General features: G+C 36.0%; 1 protein-coding gene across 5 annotated transcripts in view; it reads left to right on the forward strand.

Annotated features, from left to right (window-relative positions):
• The window catches only part of LOC136033898 (serine/threonine-protein phosphatase 4 regulatory subunit 1-like), a 146,633-nt gene that overhangs the window by 39,499 nt on the left and 84,885 nt on the right, over positions 1–22,249 (forward strand). For all 5 annotated transcript variants that reach the window (XM_065714895.1, XM_065714894.1, XM_065714896.1 and 2 more), the window contains one exon: positions 5,762–5,913. In XM_065714895.1, coding sequence (XP_065570967.1) covers positions 5,762–5,913 — 152 coding nt within the window. The remainder of the gene's footprint in view (positions 1–5,761; positions 5,914–22,249) is intronic.

Consider the following 22,249-nt stretch of genomic DNA (forward strand, 5'->3'; position numbering starts at 1 on the left):
TTTTCGTTGCATAAGAATGTATTTAAGTTGAAAGAATTCTCACCGCTTTGGGTCTAAACCTCATAATTTTCTATTCCGTCTTGCAAAAGAATGTGAGATCTCAAGGCTATTGTTCGCCATTTTTCAATAGGCCTATTCTGTCAGGGGTGAACGGCATAGCCTTAGGGTTAGCAGTGTTGTTTTTCATGCTTTTGGCGGTACAAACAGATTCCCGTTACATTGTTTGATAGAAACGCATGCGATGGGGCTTTTCAAATTCCCGCCGTTTTCAATAATGGCGCCAAATCAAGGGAGAATGCCTTGAGGGTTTCAGACGACTTCCTTTGACGGTGCGGTGCTTGCGAGACTGAAACGTTTTCAGTGTCTGTCCCTTCTCCTTGTTGCCGGAAACAATTAACCAGGATCTTTTTTTCCTTTTTTTTTTACACAGTCACTTCTTTTTTTTGCATAAATCTCTTCTTGTAGTTTCCAGTTTTTTTTTTTTTTGGCAAGCAATTTTTGCGTTTGAATGGAGTACGTACACAGGCTTTACTTTGAAACTGGACGCTTGTGTCATTAAATAGGCAGCGAACATTTCTTTGGGCGACGTAGATTTTCTTGATCCTGGAGTTGTGATCTTGGCGCCAGAAAAAGGGGAAATATTCATCAAAATCCGAAAGAATAAATGTCTTTTTTTTAGCTAGGAAACTAGCTACAAAGATTGAATGATACATATTGGTCTGTAAAATTTCTTTACTGCTAGTTTTATAATGTACTAGTTTTGCAACACATGGATTACCCCAGTTGTAACGCGCGGAATGGAAGCCTTGTATTAAGTAACAGTAAATACTCCTGAAGTTATAGTCAGAAAATTCCTGAATTTGTTAAAAAAAAATCCATATCGTACTTGTAGATATAGGATCAGAACTTGTCAAAATTGGACCATAAAACAAATTATTCGGTCCCTCGGACCTCCCCCCCCCCGTTTGGAATAATAATAATTTAGCTTAAATTCTACCAGAATGATTACTAAATTCTGTTAATTTTTGGTTTGTATAAATTCTTGTGCGGCTGTTTGCTGGTAATTTGAAAGTTGTTCCTTTTTTTGCACACTAATTACTATTATGACGCCAATCACGAAATGTTCCGATAATCACGTTTTATTGAATCTACGATTCCCTTGTTTACTTCGAGTTGCTTTGTCGATTCTGATAATTTGTATTTCTGTTTAAAGTTTAGGCTTGGACTCGTCCGATTTATGAATGATTGTTCTCTGTAAGATGGATCAAGATAATTTTTTTCTTTTAGAATTTACTCTCCGAAATGTTTTCTATAGCCTTACAACCGTTTAACGCTGTTTCTTGTTGCTAAGCACTTTTTTTTTAATTCTATAAATTTCCTGAATACCTGTAGAAAAATTTAAATTTGCGTCTTGTGGAAGTGAAAGGATAAGGCAAGATTGCTGAATTTTGAACCCACACTGATATATTTAAAACCCAAGGAAAGTAGCTAATGGTTGCTAGAAGCGTTTTTTTTTTTCAAATTTGCCCTTAACTGGTTGAAGGAAACTCGTAATTTCTGTCCTCTTGTAGAACTCGGGGATTGGTTTATTTAAGCTTCTTACGTGGATACGTTTATATTCATTCTGTGCTTTTTGTTTCTGATAATTTTTACCGTTTTTAATGAGAATAAACCTAAATTACGTGTTAGTTGGTCATGAACGGATAATCAGTTACTTGAGTCTTGAGTCAATAATCTGTTGAAGTTGAGACGAGCAAATGTCAGGCTCGAAGGCTATCTCTTAGATGGGCTCGAACCATGTCTTAATTTTTAACTTTAATATTATCTAGTTTCCACATAGTAATGGGTAAAAATTGGAACAAGGAACTTGGGACTTGAGGAAATTCACGAACATAGGTGGAAATAACCTACCGCCTACTAGGGGAAGGGACTCACAAAAATCTCTTAAGGTAAGGAGTGTAACCATTGGAAATGAAAATGTTTTGATCTGAAATATCTGTAATTTTACGCATTGTTGTTTTCCATAAAAGTCATTAGATGGATTTTTCGGGGAAATCAACAGAGAAATACTGCTCTGGGTTGTCCAGTTAACTTAACTGTGGTGAACTGCGATTGCAGAGTTGTCAGTGTTTTGTTTGTCTTATTTTGGCTACTGGACGCCAAGTATCAATTGTAGGGACCAAGCAATTAGCCTATTCATTATAAAAAGAACCAAGCTCTAACTAGACCTAAAAGCATTTTTTTAATTCATCTTTTAAGTCCCTATGCAACCGCCAAAACGTTTGCTATCAGTGTTTCGACATGTGGTTCTGTAATGTGAGAACAGAGCATCCGGCCGAGAAATATCGTCTGGTTTGAAAACAGGGCGGTCTACCCTCGAGGAATCCGGAAACTCCTTTTCCCCCTTTGTATGTAACGACAAGGCTCTGTTTTTTTGTCTTTGCATTTTTTTAGCGTTAATTATGCTTCCGATGGTGATATTTCATTTGGAAGTTGAATATCTGGAAAACAAATTTGTCTGAATCGAAATTGTCACTGATTCCATGCAACTTGCTAGGTTTTTCCTACAGATTCAATTTCAGAAACACTAATTTGAGTAGGCACTTCCCTACCAAAAAGAAAAAAAATCTTCTTTTTTTAAGAAAAAAATCTACTTTTTTTAAAGAATCATAATTCGGAATATTTAGCTTGTTTCTTGAGCCAGAGGACTTTTCTAATTACATTCCAGTATTTTGCCCTTAATTTTCTCTTACTGTTCCCTTCAGTTCTCAACTTCTAGTTAAATGATAGTTTAAATAAAATTCTTCATATGGATCTTCTGGTAATTAAATAAAAAAATAGTATTTTTAAACTGAAAGTAAGGAGCGACACTAAAACTTAAAATGAACAGAAATTACTCCGTATATGAAAGGGGCTGTTCCCTCCTGAATGCCCCGCTTTTTACGCTAAAGTTTGACTCTTACTCTCAACTCTACTTTTTAAACAGTAAAAACATTAGCGTAAAGAGTGGGGCGCTGAGGAGGGAATAGTCCCTTTCATATACGGAGTAATTTCTGTTCGTTTTAGTTTTAATATTTCTCCTTACTTTCAGTTAAAAAAACTAGTTTTTTTTATTTAATTTCTAAACGTTTTTGAATTAATTCATGTTTTGAACTTGGCTCTCTGCACATGAATAATTGAAACGAAATTTGCATATTAATTTGTTTTTTGGCTAAATGGCTTTCTCATAGTTTCTATCTGACGATTTTGAGAAAAAAATGAGCGTGGGAAGGGGCCCTGGTGCCCTCCAAATTTTTTGGTCACTTAAAAAGGGTATTAGAACTTTTAATTTCCGTCAGAATGAGCCCTCTCACGACATTCTAGGACCACTGGTTCGATACCATGACCCCTGAAAAAAGACAACAACAAATGAACACGCATCTGTGATCTGACTCGTGGCAAAAAATACAAAATTCCACATTTTTGTAGATAGGAACTTGAAACTTCTATTGTTTCTTCTAGCTGAATCCGATGGTGTAGTTTTCGTTAAGATTCGATCACTTTTAAGGGGTGTTTTCCCCCTATTTTCTTAAAATAAGGCAATTTTTTTCAGGCTCGTAACTTATGATGGGTAAAACTAAACTTGATGAAACTTATGTATTTAAAATCAGCCTTAAATTCCGATTCTTTTGATGTGACTGACTATTGGTAGCAAAATTCCGTTTTTTAGAGTTATGGTTACTGTTGAGCCGGGTCGCTCCTTACTACAGTTTTTTACCACGAAGTGTTTGCTATTCACAACGCCCGTATTTTGCTATTCACAACGCCCGTATTTTCCTGTAGCTCTTAAAAGCTGCTACGAGCTTGATTCTATTTGTTCATTTCTTCTCTTTATCATTTTTTTCAATTCTTGACAGATGTCTCTTTAAAGAATGCATATAGGCTACTCTTCAAAGCTTCTAAGTAACATAAATTAGATTCTTGCCATCACTGAATTGAGTTCAGTCAGTGAGATTTCTCTAAAGAATGAGCACACGGCTTAAATTCGAAAGGGGCCAGAAGTCTATGATATTTCCATTGAAGGAATTATTGACTTAGTTGACCATTGTTTTAGCTATATCATCACCCCTGTACATTGATGGGTGAAAAGAATCCTTATAAGACTGGCTCACATTGGTATAACCATTTATTGCTTTGATCTGAATGCCCTTGTTTATCTTTTTGTTGAAGGAAATGGGAAAAATGTCTGCCGAGCTATTTATTACGAAACTACCCTTCCCTGAGGTTCTATAAAGCAGTTTCTATCATTCACAAAACCATGTAGCTCCAATCTTGTGCTTAAACTGGGATATTGCACATACAACCACACTTGTATTTATGTCTAATACTCGTATACTTTTATTGGAAGTCTGTTCTTTCTATTAAGCAGGCTTATCTTAAGTCTCCGTTTCATTGACTTTTCCTCTTGAGAACAATAAGGTATTATTTGGGCTCGGTCGTCTTTCTCTTTTGTTTTTAACTTCTATTGCTGCCCCATTTTCATTTTTAATCCTACTAGTATTCATTCTTCCATTTAAAAAACTGAAGATTGTTGTTGCCTTTTTTCCCCTTTGAGATGAGACAAATTCTGTTCCCAGCATTTATTACTGCCTTTTATCGATCGGGCAATAAGTTACGAGTAACGTATATACGGGGGAGGTAAAGGAGGACTTTATGGAAAAAATTGAATTTCCACGTGATTTCTTTGGAAATTTTTATGCTAGTAAAATAATGGAAGAACTTGATTTCGTGAATAACCATATTTTTCCAACTTAGTTTTCTTACTTCGTAATGTTCTAGTGCTTGAGTATTTTGTTTGTCACCATCAATTTGGCTTGGTTATGTTAGCTCGTTTTTATTTTGCTAATAAAAATATCCAACTTTATTCATTATTAGAGTGATGTGAATACGTTGGAAATAGGATCTGCTTGTTTGAAAAGCCGAATTTGAGAATTGAACAAGCCTAGTAGACAATATTATTTTGAAGTTAGTATTAAATGTGAAACGAAAACAAAATAATATACTACATTGTTACCTGTAGGTTTACCTGATAATCCGAGTTGAATGTTTTAGTTTTAAACTGTCAATTGAACTATGACTATTTTGGTGTAACAATTGCTCATGGTATATTACCCCATGGCTCAGAATTTTCCCTAGGGGGCTTTCGAAAGTCCCTTTCTTGTTTGATTGTGCAGCCCTTTATTCGACTGCGTGGAATGAAGAGCTTCTGTAAGCCAAGTCGATCAAGTTTGATCTGCAGTCGTTGGTTCTGGTCTTAGACCGTTTAGAGGGAGACACCAGCCTGATCTAGGAGCTAGTCGAGAGTCACTTCTCTGGACGTCTTATAGATGCTCTGGATTCTGATAACAAATCCTGGTCTTCGAATCTGCCAACGAAACAATATCTTAAATTCTAGGCTACCCTCATCCCCTCCTATCGCTCTGTAAATTTGTACTTGTCGCTGAAATTTTTGACCCATGCATATATTTGGAATTGTCCTTGCTCAATGTGTTGAAACGAAGAGAAAAATGATAAAATGAAGGAACATTTTAATATTTTGTCCTTTTAAGACCAAATTGTGAAAGCAATGCAAAAAGGGTAATTTTTGCGTAGCGTTCACCTTCATGCATTCTATGTGGGATTCTCAGGTCACAATCATCTGACATTGTTCGATTTTTTTCGTCTGGTACAGCTGTGTTAGGTGTTGTTGTCATCTTTTTCATATAGATTTCATCTTTTTTAGAAAATCATTGACGCGAACTGTCGTCGAAACGTTTCGAACCCTCTATGCATTAGCTTTACAATCCCCTGAAAAGGATGACAATAACCATGAGCCTGATTTGAGGGAAGTATTTGCGATGCTCCCCATCATACAAAATCTAGCCGAAGATTCAGGTGAGTTTTTTTTTTATATTTAAGCTTTTGCCAGGATCTCTAACAAACTGATGACTTGAAGGGGAAGTAGCGATACAAGCCCATTAACAAAGTAAACAATTTTTTAGACCATGTTACCTTTCCAATTATAATTACAATCAAATGCAAATATTGAAGCTGGTGAAACTTAATGAAGGCAGTGAGATGCCACACGACTAAGAATAAGTTCATTATTCAATACAATACAAAATACAATTCAAAATGGAATTACAATACACTTATTCCCCCTCGAAAGGCTCTATGACCAGGGATACAAGGGGGGTAAGAGCGAGGTCTATCAAATAGCCCGCGAAGCGGTCTGTATATAGGCCTTGCTGTGTTATTTATTGTGGGCTGCATCACTGTTGAATTCGTAACGTTTACAGGTATGAATGTATACCTGTAAAGATACAGGCATATAGGTTGCTTGTGCAGGACGCCGATTCTGTTTCATAGGAGCGCATTGCCAAGTGCGAAATGCTCTGTGGTTGTCAAGATGGTTGTCAAAACAAAACATTCGTTCAACTGAAGGTCCATGGACTTGTCTGATCAAGCGCAAAAACTATCTTGGAAAAGTTTATTAGTTTTATTTTCAAAATTTATCAATTGCTCATCCACAAGTTCTATTTTTGTTGTTGATATGTTGACTTTTCCATTATGTAATATAAACTTCCGTAACGTTAAACTATGTACGGCTATCGTTACGGGCGAAATTTGTTTTTTAAGATTTCATAATCACTAGTGAAATTTTAAACTAAGCTAGTGTTGTAAGGTTGTGCGGCGTAGTGTGAAAGCACCATTAGGAGACTTAAATGCCCGTGTTGGCACAAACAGGGATAAATGGCACCATTGCCTAGTTGTTTGATGTTGAGAAGATAAATAGCAATGATAATAGAATGCTACAATTTTTCATGTACAGTAAGCTACTTATGACTGGAGAGTTTAGAATTTAACGATGTAGAAGATGGATAGAATATCTTTAGGAAAGAAGTTTGCGAAGCACCAGAAGGTATCTTAGGGAGGAAAGTTAGTTTGCATCTAGGTATATTAGCAAACATGCTTGATAAAAGAGGTTTGTAGAAGCAGATCCTGAATGACCTTACGAGAATAAAAGGAAAGTAAGGGAATTACAGAAGATATTAAAGTGGGAATTAGGAACACGTGAAATGGAGGTTATAGACGAAATTGTCGAGGATCTGAAAGGTGCCACTAAACAGCATAATAGTAAGATATTGTGTTGACTCAAATGAATAATTGAAAGGAAACAGTCAGTTTGGACTTATCCCAGCTATTGATAGTAACCTCAATTTACGATGAAGACAATGATAGAGAACATTCAGAATGTGTTAACCCGTGGGAAAGTTGTAGAAATGATCTAAGTTATAGAATGTGCTATAGAAAATGACGAAAAATTATCGATAATTTTCAAGTGAAGGAAGATCTGATTATGAGGAGTCTGATGCAGTTCTAAAAGGATAAAAAATAGTAAGGTCTCGGGAGCTGACAGCGTAGTTAATGAATTTTTATGGCACTTGGTATTTACCAAGTGACATATAGCGATCGCAATTTCTGTCTGTCTGTCGGTCCCTGTTTTGCTAGTTCGGGCACTTCCATATTAGCTAGGAAGATGAAAGTTGGCAGGCGTATCAGTGACCAGACCAGATTAAATTAGAAATAAGCTCTTCGCCGAATCGACCATCAGGGGGGGAGCGAGCTAACGAAATAGTTGAGAAGGATTTCATTTTTCCGATAAAACAAATGAGTGTTCTTCTTAAGTGTGGCTTGCTCGTCTAGGGGTATGATTCTCGCTCAGGGTGCGATAGGTCTCAATATCCGAATCCCGGACCACGTCAATTTTTACATGAAGAAGATCCGAAACTAGATGCGTGATCAGTATAGTGATCGCTGGATGTTGGCAGGCGTATCAGGGACCAGACCAGATTAAATTAAAAATAGTTGCTTCCCTGATTCGACCATCTGGGGGGGGGAGTGGAAGGACGTTTAATTGGGAAAAATTAGCAAAAATGAGGTATTTTTATCTTAATGAAATTTGATATTGAGAAGGACCTCGTGTCTCAGAGCACATATTTTTAATCTTGGCTTTGGCTCTTGGCTCTTCCGACCTCGTCAGAAGCGCCATATGAGCTCTTGGCTCTTGTTGGAATATAGTGGTTGTAAAGTTAGAGACAAATTACAGAAGATCACGAATGCAAATTCTGAAAAAGGAGAAGTACCTAGTGTTTTAAGAGAAATTTTTACAAGTTCCTTTTAAAGAAAGGTGATAAGAATGAGTGGTAATTACAGAAGTATTAGTTTGATCTCTGTAGGAAGTTAATTATTTGGTAAGACGATACTTTTTAGACTTGGAGATGCTGTAGATAAAGTTTTAAGAAAAGAACAGTGTGGTTTTAGGAAGGGAAGAGGATGCTTGGACCAAATTTTCTCCCTTAGATTAATAATTGAGAATCTGAGTCATCACATCCCTTTATTTTTCAGTTTTGTAGATAATGAAGAAGTATTTTATTCAGCTGATTGGAAGACCTTCAGTGAAGGTCTTATGCTTGCAGGGTACAATATATTTCGTATACCAGAAATCTACTTTAAAGTGGTTTTTGCTGTGTACGAGAATAACGTTGCTGCGGTTAAGGCAGAAAGTGCGGTTAGTTGCTGGTTTGTTCTGGAATCAGGAATTAAACAGGGTTGCGTTCTATTTCCATTTAGGTGGATTATTTTCATGGACTTTGTCCTAAGGACACCAGCAAAGACTATAGGAGATCATAATATCAGCTGGGAAGGTGAAAATCACCTGGACTTACATGAAGCAGATGAATTGAGTGTCCCAGATATAATGTTAGCTCAAGATTTTGAGAGTTCAGGGTGTAAGAATGGGTTTGAAATTGAATGTTGTGAAGACCAAGTCGCTTAGACTAGGAATATATAATGGTAAAAAAGTAATGTAAGGCAACGAGAAAATCGATTTAGTGGATAGCTTCGTTTACCTGGGTAGGGTTACTAGTAAAGATGGTGTACATAGTAAAGATCTAAAGCGTAGAACTGCTTGGATGCAAAGTTTTTTTTTCTGTAAAATAAAATTTGAAAAAATAGAAATTTTACATTGGTAACTAAAATTAGAGTATTGGAAGCCATGGTCATGACCGTGGGCAAATATGACTCTTTAACGTGGGTGTTTCGAAATGCTGGGAAATAATTGTGTAATAGAATTCCTCCTAAAAAAACTGTCTGAGAATACTTTTAAGAAATCGTTTGACTGACCGCGTATCAAACAGTAAGATGTACAAAACGTGGTTCCATCCCATTTCCTAGGGTTGTAATGAAACGAAGATTACGATGGCTAGGCCACTATCACGTATGAACGATGAGAGATTGCCAATAAGTGTACTTTTGGGCATTCCCTTGGGCAAACAGAAAAGCAGGTTGCCCTGGGGGGGGGGGTAAGACAGGGTATGAAGGGAGTTGTAGCTACATGAGAGAGGGTTTAGGACTGAGACCTTGAATAGATTAGGGCGGAAGAGGAGCGCACGCAGCTGTGTTGACCCCAGGTATGTTGGTGCATATTAGCTTGGGACTTCGTTTTAAAATATTATTTTACTAACAAGATGTTGTACTGGCTTGCTTTGATAAATATATTTTTTCTGTTTAGGCTTTCTACGAGTTCTTGTTAAAGTTTTGGTGATTGATTGTTAAAGATTGCTCTTTTTTGTGTTACTCTTTTTACTAATCACTTTTTTGCTGAAAAAAGAACACGACTTAATGATGAGGGCGATGTTTTTTGTTACTAGCTTAACTGATTTTTTGTATGTCTGGTAGACAGAAATAAAAAAGAAGGAAAAAAGTTCAGTGTCTCCAGCCGAAACTAATGTTCTGGGCTATTTATTCCATTGTGTTTATGTTATAAACTTCGAGAGGATTTGATAAGAGAAAAAGATTTCTAAATAGCCTTTGACTTTATTTTATGTTTCAACGGATCCTATGAGTTGTATTTCGAGAAATAATTTCAGCACTGGATTATGAAACTTACCCTTCTAATCTTACGTTTTACTCATTCTACTGATTGGATTACGTTTTGTCATTTTAACCACTTCTAGATAATAAAAAAAGTATATCAATTTATGAAACCATTATGCCCCAAAAGCACAAACTTCTATTAAAAAAATTATCCACCTCTTGATCATAATGAGACAGAAGGAGACTACCAAGAAGAATACATGTTTTATATTGGATTGGAACAAGGTTGATTGTGTTTAGTCGGTTAAGGGTCTAAAATCAGCACAAAATACTTCAATATGTTTTATTTGTATTTAATCATTATTATTGTATTATTATATACGGTTTGTTTATTTTTTACTTATAAGGCATGACATCGCATTATCGTAGCCCAACTAGGCCCATTAGTATCAAGTGTTTATTGTTCTACTAAATTTAGATTTTAAGGTGACTTGAGTCTTTTGTGGTTTTCTCTAAAATTCTTTTTAAAGTACGTTATATATAATATAATTGGAAAAAAGAATAGCCTTTCTTTTTGTGGTAATTTGTTACCATAATACATTTTTTATTGGTACGGCTTTGTTTAGAAGTGTTTATAAAGCGGTAATTTTCAACTCGTTCTGATGCATTGTCCTGTGTGCTGTTATAAAATGGGTTTACAAATTTTTAAAACCAAATCTTGTTCTCCCTAGAGAGAATTGTGCTGGTTATTATTTTTATTTTTTTAATTCGGAAATATATATATCTTTATGTGGTATGCATCTGCCTAGAAACAAATTTTTATTGCCTTTGAATACCTCAAACTTTTAGCTCAATGCAGAATACTCTAGATGAACCCCAATTGGTGCTTTGAATTTCAGGACAAGAAAGAAGTAAATAAAAAAAAAGTATAGTAGGTCATCAATTTTGACCACAATGATCCTATTTTCTATGTTTGATAAGTTTTTCTAACTAAATATTAGTTATTTGTTGTTGATATTTTTGTGTATTTAATTTTGCCATTTACGGCATAGCGCGTAAGAGGGCTGGGGCTCACCATTTCGGATATAATCGGATCTTTTTTTTTTTTTGCAAAAACATACATAAGTAGTGCTGTTAAGCTTTTAAGGTAGATTTTGAAAAATAAGGTCGATATGGAAAAAATGATTACTTATGGCACTAGAAAGAACAGCAAAACATACATGCAAAGAAAATCGCTACATTTGACTTTGCTGGGTAAAGTCGAATAATAGTCTAATGCGCAGGATCAACAAAAGAATCAATATAGCCAAACGCTGAACACCCCCCCCCCCTGACAGTTGGCACTCTTTCTTACTAATATTACTTTCCTTGTGTGATATATCCCATCTAACGTTTCGTTGTAATGTTTTGTTTTGCTTGTATGTCTATTAATAGGGTTCCCATGCCTTGCCAACTAAATTGATGATATGAAAAAAGTAAATACTACATTCCTACTACGCACTTGCTTGCGCGTGTGAAATGTGGATCTTAAGCATTTTCCGTGGTCTTTACTTGAAAATGAAGCTGTGTAAAAATACTTTTTTTGTGATTATTAAATCATTCCTACTATATATTTTAAAACACCTTCTCTAGTCTCATTTAAGAATTGATTCGAACTTTTATCTATTCTTTAAGACAAAGCAGTGGCAGTCTTCGCCTCGGTTGTGCACGGGGCAAAATATTGTTTCCCCCCCCCCATCCCGTGTCTCCGACAAGATTTTCAGACCAAAGTTAAGCGAAACTTTCATTTATTTATTAAATTTTCTTCAATTTATTGATTAATAGTCTATTGTCTAATTATTTTTTAGTTTATTATTTATATTCTCTAAATATTATTATTAATTTAAATGTTTTAATTATCATTTTACTTATTTATTTATATTTCATTAATTAGATTTTTTATTAGCAATATTTACCCTTAACTACGCCTTAATAAAAATGAAATTTCAAATCAAACTGAATTTAACTGTTAGATTATTTACTTTGAATTGTGTACCCTTAACTTTCTTTGCCCAGGTAAGTACTCCCTCAATCCCTCCCGTATAACCGCCTCTGAGACAAAGCAACTTGAGGGAGGGAGATGAATCCATTCCCCGAGTAGTGTCCAAGAATTCTGCGAACCAATTTTATAGAAAAACAGTGTAAACTGATGGATATTGAGACAAATGGGTCTAAAAACGTCTTCTGAAAGTAATAGTCACTTCCCCCATCCAAATAATATATTTTCATCTAACCTAAGTGATATCACGAACATATTAATGATTTGAATTTTCGCTTCATGCTGTGCACGCTAATATTATTTTGTCTATTTTTTTGTTTCTGTTCATTTCTATCCAACCCCATTATTTATTAGTAGTAGAAAATAATAACCTTTTTTCATATATAAGCATTAACCCCTTAAAGCACATATTTTGAACAGCTGTGTAAATTTACATCAAGAGTAAAGAAGAAAAGAACAGCGAAAGCACAAGAAAGAGAAAAAATTTAATAAAAGAATGATAGAACAAGAAAAAGGAGGTAAATAATAACCATTGAAAAAACATTCTAGTTATTTGTTTTCTATTGGTCGTGAGTCCGAGGCATATACGAAAAAACCTTTTTTTTTTGAATTTCTTAGAAAAAAGAAGTTAAATTTTACCAGAATGTATCGCTCTAAACATATCACTGGCTAGTTCCTATTTTCTTTAAGGTTTATGTTCATTCTGCAAGTTTGTATTTTATTTTTCTACTGTCCTGCCATATTAATGTGTCAATGTAAGATGACAGTTTTTGATATAATTCATAGCTGAGACTGAGCCTTGTCCACTTACTGAATTAATTTGTTGAAATTTGCTTCGTATTTTTTTTAGATTAAAAAAAAGAAGGTAAATTTTCTCCTTCTTTTTGCAAGTTGCGATCATTTTTAATAGATCCGGAGCTGATGAACCGAACGATATAAGTATCTTGCCCTGTCGGTGTAAGTTATAGCTTTAGTCTTGTCACAAATTGTATGTTTCACCCGGAACGTAAGTCTTAACATGGACGACTTTGTGTTTTTTATGAGGGAAGGGGTGATCATACTACTACTAACAACTCGCTGCAGCAATAAGCCTCCTGAGGCCAGTACAGCTGCATAAGCTCTTCCTATCTCCCAATCAGATTCAAACCTTTCCTCTTTACACGCTCCCAAGAAGTTCCAATTTACTTTAAATCATTTCTCACGACCTCTCCATTCAGGGATAACCTGCTTTTTGTTTGGCCCTAGACGGTGGCCGGAAAGGTCAATCATTGGCATTCTGTCATTCTCCGTCCGCAAAACGTGTCCTAGCCATGTCAGCCTTTCTCTCATATATAGCCCTAGAAAGCGGGATAGAGCCATATTTTTTTGTACAGCTTTCTGTTTGAAATACGGTGAGTCAAAGAAGTACCCCAAAACAGCTCATAGACTATTTCTCTGGAAAACGTCTAATAAATCCCCGGTCTTTCGAGGCGCCCACGTTTCAGAACCATAGTTGTCATCACTCTAGCTTTCAATATTCTAATCTTGGTTCGCAGACTTATCTTCTTATTCTTCCAAACTTACATCTGAACAAAAATTCAACTGTGAGTTAATACGAAAACAGCTACTAACCTCAGTTTCTACCTTAGTCACTGCAATGTTGTTCTCGTTCATAGAACTTCTTGTTTCAGTGTATCCAGTATACCATACAGGGATAGTACCTTCATCCTTGCTCTTCTGTTCAGGAGGTCATCATTGCTTACGTTAACCTCACATTTGATTTTCGCGTTTTGTCCAAATATTAAATATATACATTGTTAAATTGTTTGTTTTATTAAATATAAATTGTCACATCGAGGCTTGAACTCGATCCTTCCTTGCCAGAAGAAGAGCACCTCCCTATTCGGATAGATTTTAGTACAGGAGGTCACCACTTGCTGGGGACAATGTTGAAGTGTAATTTACCTTACTGAACAATTGTATTTTATTTTAATTTTTATTTCATCCGCCCTTGATCTATTAACAAACTTGAAAGTTCCCAATGTATATCTCGGTGTGCATGTACTACGCTCGAAGGTTTTGTGCTACGTTCGTCGTGGCTGTACACGGCTCTCTACTTTGGATAAACCTGTCTGTTGTAACTCTGCTTCTGTTACGCCTCTTTTATAAACGAAGGGATTTACGGTGCAAACCATGTAAAGAGCTCTTGATTTAACTGGCTTAATTGTAATTTAGTTGTGATATTGTGCTTTAACTGACGATTTCTTGTCTTGCACATGTGGTATATTTTTGATCCAAAAAGAAAAGTAAATACCATTACGCTTCACCAAAGTGACTACGCATTTAAATACCTTTGTGTTTAAGCCAGGCCTAGAAGGCAAATGGTTTTGAGCGGGTTGCTTAGTGTGTGTGTGTGTGTTTTTTTTCCTTTTTAAATAGTTTGTTGTCTTGTATGACGTAAATGCGACTGGAGGAATTGTAATGTAATTTACGTATTTGTCTTGAATGGAATTTTGCCATAGTAATCTTTACATTTGTAAATTTATGAGTAGGTTTATGCCTGTTATACAGGACGAGTTGTTTCTCTCTAACAAATATCTAAAACCTTAAGAAGAATTTGATAACCTTTCCTGTAGCCCTAGTTCTTGCGTATACGAAAACAGTCATAATATTGATATCACGTGCAGTAGTTTTTTTTTCAATCTTTTTGTTATTTTTGATGATAAGCCAGTGTCCTCTCTTATTGAAACCCCTCTTTTCAGATCATACTTGACCCGATGCATCTGCGCTTCTTTAGATGTCGTTTTGTAAATAAACTTGCGTGTTGTCGAAATTAGAGGAAATAAAAAAAATCCCAATAATAATAGAAATTGCATATATATTAAACACCACGTGTGTTTTAGAGAGATGTAGCCTGTCCCTGAAATGTTAGGACTTTAAAGTTCCTTAATTTCCTATTTTTTCATATGAATCCCTATTCTTTTCTTATTTTGATTAAATTGCTCCTCTCATGAAATGAATTTTGTGCAACCTTACCTGTTAATCTATAACGACTTGAAAAGTCAATGAATACATATTTATATATGATGAATTTACCTTTTGGTGGGATAAATATTGAGCAGATTTTTGGAAAGACAGTTTAAAATATTTACGGTGGAGTTGTAAGTTCTATCGTAATGTTCTTTTGAGGTTCTCTTATGGTCGTCCAAAGTAACTATGTTGAGTGTCGTAATTATCGAGGCATTATTCTGGACTCTGTGGGTGCCAACTTACTTAGTAATATGATACTTTTTAGACTGAGAGATGCCGTAGACAAAGTTTTAAGAGAAGAACAGTGCGGTTTTAGAAAAGTTAGAGACTGTGTTGACCAAATTTTTACATTTAGGTTAATAATTGAGAAGTGCCTTAGGGGAGACTGGGGTAATGGCGTTCACCTAAGGTAAAATGTGAATAAAAATTAGCATAAAAATAAAATTCAAACGAAATCATGTCAAATCGCTAACATAGTATATTTTACTTATTGCATACTTAAATTGAGCCTTAATCAAGCTTACCTATTGGTATTATGAATGTTTTTGCAAAATCAGCTTTGACCGGTATAAACCCCTATCATAAGGTAATGGCAGTCGGTAATGTCATGTTCTACTAAGTGACTGTAAATTAAAAAATATGAGAAATATCAATGACATAAACATATTAAACTGAAATCATTATATTTATATTGTTACATAATTCCGTATTTAGGAAATTACAAAAATTAAATTGAAAGTATCGACATAATTAGAAGCCAATTACTTGAAAAAAACATCTTTCCATACTAAAAATGGCTTACAAAATTAAAGCGCCAATATATTTAGCTTATGAGCTTTAAGAACTTTAAGTCAATTTCACTTTCTGGAGCATATGTCACATAAATACCCGTCAGGAGTGTCCCATCCAGAACATTCTTGATGTGCCCATAATGCACAAGAAGTGCACCGATACCACATTTCTCCATCTTTCCCTGTGTCTTCGCAATAGAAACAGGTTTCTTTACCCATATTTGTCAAAAAAGCTCACTTTCTGATTCGTCTTCACAAATGTTTTCCTCATCAATCGAAGTGTCGGAGTCAGATTCAAAAAGTTTTCTGTCCATTTTCCCATTTTCCTTTGCTTCACCTTTTGTATTTGTCTTTCAATAATAGCAGCCTTTTTCCCATTAAGTTCTTTTTTCACTCGCTTAGTTCTTTGGTTCTTTTCTTCTTTCCTTTTTAGTTTTTCCTTGATCATGTTTTCTTTTTCTTCTCGCTTTCTTTTTTTTTCTTGCAGCAGGATTTTCATCGGTGTTGAAGTCAAGATCTGAGAATGTTGATTTTGTCTCGCTCCTTTTCTTGGTTCATCAGCCCAACTACTACATCCAGGAAGAGGACAAATCTCTTGTATAGACACATCAATTTGTGTGTTAGGCCGAATATGAACTTTTCCAAGTTGGGCAGAGGATTCTAAGTTTTGTTCAGTCATGACTTCGTATTGGTCTACTTCTGTGATGACTTCATTCAAGGAATCATCCACACAATCAGGCGTTAACTCTTGATTCTTCTGGAGGACGTCCTCTACCAAAAAATCCTCATCTGTGAAAACTCCTTGGTTAAGAGGATGGATTCCAGTGTTTTTGAACCCATTTGTAGCTTTTGCAATCGTAGCAACTGGTGAATAGGCCTTATTGAATATCTCTGCTACATCGTAAGGGGTAATTTTTACTAAGTTCCTGGTTTTCATGAACAAATCACATCCCCTTTTGTAAGCAGCCTTCAAGGGTGAGTAAAATACTACATCCAGAGGCTGAAGCCTATGTGATGTATGGGGCGGCAGCGACACCATAACAATCCCTTTCTCCCTACAAATATCATAGGCTTCAGCTGAGCAATGAGTGGAATGGTTGTCAAGAATAAGAAGCATTTTGTTTTCATTACTAGCATGAGTAAACTGAGCAAAGTGCTTTAACCAAATAACGAACAGTTCTTCGTTGATCCAGCCTGTCTTAGAGCGTGAGTAAACTGACCCAGGTGGTCCGTTTTTTTCTAAGAGCGGAGACATACGAGATCGAGGAAAAATGAACATTGGTGGAGCATAAAGCCCTCCTGAACTCATTGCACACACAACTGTAATGTTTTTGCCCCTTTCCCAACTTGTTATAGAACCCACACGCTTTTGGCCCCGTTCTGCCAGTATTAGACCAGGATCCTGCACAGTGGTGATCCCTGTTTCATCTACGTTCCAATAATTGGTATCTTTAAACTTGTATTTATCCATAGCCTGTTCTAAATTTTGGAAGAAACGATTTACTTCCTCTTTGTTAAACCCCATGGCTCTACCGATGCTTGTGGCTTCGGGTTTGCGCACACTAATTTTGTTTCTGTCCATGAACCCGTACATCCAATCCAGGCCAGCCATTTTTGTTTCTTTATCGAATCTATGGCTTAACTGGTTTTTTTCTGCATATTCAAATGCAATTTTTCTTAATTTTAGTGCAGTGATACCGTAGAAAATCTTCGATAAAGTTTTTACATGGTCAGCTAGAGCTGCTTCGTGAGCAGGAGGGAAGACACACTTCCTGCCTAAGCTTGGATCAGAATCAATCCCACTCTTCATTCGTTCTTGCAATGTGCTGAATGGTATTTTAAACTGATCTGCAGCCTTTCGAATCGATAATCCTCTAGTAATGGCTGTTTTTGCTTTCTTTAAGTCCTCTGCAGTCCATTTAGCTTTATCTGTTTTCCTTATGTATTTTCTGGGCATCTGAAACATAGAAAAAAAAATTAAAAATATGGGCACTAATGGGGCAATGCCGGTCGCGACTGCCATTACCCCAAGTGCGGTGACCACCATTACCCCAACCGCATGGTCATTATTTATCGGCTAAAAATAAAAATATCAGTGCTTAAAACTTAATAAAATGCTACATGGTACAACAATATGGCTTACCTTGTTATTGCGAGATAAGTCTCGTTTCGTGAAATGTAAACAGAAAGAGATGATAGTGGATTAAACTATTGTCTTTCTTATAAGGTGAAACGTCAAAACAGTCTTTCTTACGCAACAGACAAACTGAAAAACTGGCAAGATGGCGAGCGCTCCGCTGGCATTTCTCTAAACTGTCTTGAGATGGTAGCATCAATCGGTATGAATCTGCGTCATCGACTTTACGAGAAATCATAGTGACCGGCATTACCCATTGGCCGCCATTACCCCATTCTCCCCTAGTTGTCAAACACCTTTGAAACCTCAGTTTTATAGATTATGAGCAAGCGTTCGATTCTGTTGATAGAAGAGTTTTAACAAAAGTCTTATCCTTATATGGTATACCAGACAAATACATTAAAGTGAATAGTGATATGCATGAGAATAATACTGCTGCGGTTAAGGTAGGAAATGAGATTATCAGCTAGTTTTTTTTTTATTAAATCAGGAGTTAAGCAGGGTTATGTTCTATACCCCTTTCTATGGATCATTTTGATAGACTTGGCCTAAGGAGCACAGGTTACGCAATGGAAGACCACAGAATTAAATGGGGAGAAAAACTCTCCTGGTCTTGTATGCTGATAATTTATGCTGATAATTTAAGCATCCTAGATGAAAATATGAGTAAACTGAATCAATTTTTAGAGGTTTTGCGAGTTTTATGTTTCTAGAATAGGTTTGAAAATTAATTTTAAGGAGACTAAGTCCGAAGGCTAGGAATAAGTGAAGATGAAAAGGTGAAGTTGAGTAACAAAAAGATGGATCAGGTGGGCAGTTTCACTTACATTGGTAGTATTATTAGTAAAGACGGTGGGAGCAGTGATATGTTAAAAGTAGAACAGCCAAAGCCGAGGGTGTTTTTTCACAGTTAAAAAAGTTTGGAAGAATAGGAAGATAACTCTGCGAACCAAGATTAGAATATTGGAAGCTACAGTGATGACAGTAGTCAAATATGACTCTGAAGCATGCATGCTCTGAAAAGCGGATGCAAATTTATTAGATATTTTCCAGAGAAATTGTCTACGGATTATTCTGGGTACCTGGCTGACTGACCGTATTTCAAACAGTAGGCTAAACGAAAAATGTGGTTCAATCCCGCTTCCTAGGACTATAGGGAAGGAAAGGTTGAGATTGCTAGGCCACGTTCAGCGGATGAAGGATGAGATTGTCGAAGATTGTCCTTTTCGGCCAACCTTCTAGGGCTTAACGGAAAGCAGGTCGTCCTCGTCAGGGGTGCGAGGATATCATATAAAGATCAAAGGAAATGGGAACTTCTTGGTAGGGTGTAAAGAGGGAGGCTTTGAATAGATTGAGTTTGAGGAGGAGCGTGCGTAGCTGTGTTGGCCTCGGGTGGCTTTGTGCTGCAGTGAGTTATTAGTAGTAGAAGTAATTAATTTTATTTAGTTTACGCTCAGTCGTCAGATCGACGGGGCAATTGTAACATGTACGGTGTAGAACTTAATTCGTACTTTAAATAGCATTGTGTCATTTAGGGATTTGTTGGTTTTTATGTCCGTTATATACTCGATTAACTCAACTTACCATTTTTATCTTGTTAATGTCAGAAGGTTTGATCTTGCTTGGTCAACCCTGGGGAAATCAAACAGTCCGTGGTAACGAACTGCAAGTAATGAGCACCCCGACTCAATAGTACCGACACTCTAAAAACTTGAATTTTGTACCAATAGATACATCAAAAGAATCAGATTTTTATGCTGATCAAAATATATAAGTTCAAATATATAGATAAACATCAAGTTTAGTCTCACCCATCAAATGTTATGAGCCAGACAAAATTTGCCTTATTTTCGAAAAAAAGGGAAACACCCCCTAAAAAAAGTCATATAATCTTAATGAAAGTCACACCGTCAGATTCAGCGTATCAGCGGACCCTACTGTATAGGTTTCAAGCTCCTATCTCCAAAAATGTCGAATTTTGTCTTTTTTGCCAGAAGAAAGATCATGGATGCCTGTTTTATCTAGGCCTCCTCCCACGCTCATTCCCCCCGCCAAGGTCACCCGATCAAAATTTTGTGGGATTTTTCCACGGAGAAATTGTTCACGGTGGAAGGGAATTTTCCATGAAGGGGATGCCGGATTTCACTTCATTATTTAAAAAACTATCAGAATTAAAAAGAAGTAAGTTTTGTCAACTGAAAGTAAGGGGCAACATTGAAATTGAAAAACGAACTGAAATTATTACATATATGAGGAGGTTAGCCCCCTCGTCGATGCCTCGCTCTTTACGCTAAAGTTTTTTTTAGTACTTTCAAAGGAGCTATTTATTCTAATTAAACGGCCTTTGTGATTCAGAGGTCAGAGGTCAAAGAATTGGAACAAAATTCGAACTTTAGCGTAATGAGCTAGGTATTGACGAGGGGGAGAACCCTTTCATATACGTAATAATTTATCTTCGTTTTAAGTTTTGAATGTTGCCTCTTACTTTCAATTGAAAAAGAAAGAAATCCGTGTTAAAGTTATAGAAATGTGATTTTTCTTGTTGTTCAAGTTGGTGCACTGTAAACCTCCAATCAGGGGTTTTCGACAGTGGCGATTTCAATGGTGTATTTTTTATATTTCAGTTGGATGCGTTTAGGCTCTTAAGAAATTTTCAAGTTATTGTTCTCGTAATTAAAAGTATTGTTGGAAATATTTGTCCTTAGACAGTCTCTTGAAAGCCTGTTTTTCAAATTTTGCCTAATGTGGCCTGTGATCTGCTCTTTACTAGGTTAGAGCTACTGTTCTATGGTTAGGATTCCATAGAAACTTTGAGTAATTTCCAGGACGAAGAAGAAAAGGCTGCATATTGCTAAATACTTTATCAATAAGCCAATTTGACTAAGCCCATTCTGAAAAGTACTGCAACACTTTCTTGGTATAATACCCATCGACATCAAAACTAGCAATTTACCTCGTATATTCTGTTTTAGTTGACTATGTTGTTTCTTCATGGATTTAATCGGTTTTGTCGCTTCAAAAAATGGCGTCTAAAGAAATGTCAAGTTTTTATGAGTCACTATCTCTTTTCCTAATATAAACAGAATGTGGTATCAATAGAACGTATAAAGAAGTAAAAATTAGTAGAATTTGCTTATATTTATAGATTTCTAATCATTTAAGATGACTTGTCGTAGCTGTGTTTACCCGTAGACTGTTATTATAGGCATTTTGTTTATTTGCAATGGGCTCTAGAAACGAAAAAAAGGAAACTTGTCCATTTAGTCACCCATCTGTAGCTTGATATGAAGGCACCCTGTAGGTTAGTTGTAGACTTGGTGAAGTGTGTTATTTTAAACCGATGATTGGGATAAAGTTTGACCGAAGCTAAATAGGAAAGGTCGCTCCAGGTTATTGTTCATCTAAAACGATCTGAAACAATAATGCCTTAGACAAATAGGCAAATGTGGGGATATTTGTTTTTGACCTAATTGCACTTCAACTTTTAAATTATATGGCTTCCACTGATTCTCACCTTACAACATATTAGGACTGCCACTTAAGTAGTATAAAGGTTTTACTAATATAAAGGTTTTTAACTTTCAAATCCATTTTTTTTTAAAGTTTTCTACACTATCCCTCCTCCTTGGAATCCGGTGATTCTCCCTAATGCTCTGATTCTATAAGTGTATGAGAAACGTAGCGATAATATATTGGAATTTTTCATGTTTTCATATTGGTTTTTAGCGCAGAAAGTAGTTAATCAGTAATTGCTTTTTTACATGGGGTTAGAATCGAGGGGTGGGGATGTAAGCTTAATCTTGAAGATTGGTTAGGTGAGGATTGCCAATATATTGACCCATTTTTCGAAAAAGAAAATGTTGACACTATGACTGACCGTATGTCAAAACAGGCTACATAAAAATGTGGTTCGACTCCACTTTCTAGGTCTCATGAAAAGAGGGGTTGAGATGGGACGTACATGTTTTACGGATGGAGGATGACAGTTTGCGAAAGGGTGTTCTTTTGGCCATCCATCAGGGACCAAAGAAAAAGCAGGTCATCCTTGAATTGAGCAGGAAGAGGTCGTTAGAAAGGATATAAAAAAAACTGGAAGTTGATGGGGGGGGGGTAAAGAGTGAAGTTTTAAATAGACTGGTATGGAGGAATTTGTAATGATGTGTTAGCCTCTCGCGGCTTGGTTTTCAGTTAATTGTCATTAGTAGTTGTATAGTGCTCCTATTCTGTTGCGCTATATGCCATATTCTATTTAGAAATAATTTAAAGTAAGGACTAAATTTAATAGCACTGATCTCAGTCCGTGTTTTTATCGAGGTTCCGAGAGTTTTAATGTCAATAAGTTGTTCATTCTTTTTCAGTTAGTTTAATTACAACTTC

Source organism: Artemia franciscana, chromosome 12 (genome assembly GCF_032884065.1).
Source record: "Artemia franciscana chromosome 12, ASM3288406v1, whole genome shotgun sequence".
NCBI classification, from domain to species: domain Eukaryota; kingdom Metazoa; phylum Arthropoda; class Branchiopoda; order Anostraca; family Artemiidae; genus Artemia; species Artemia franciscana.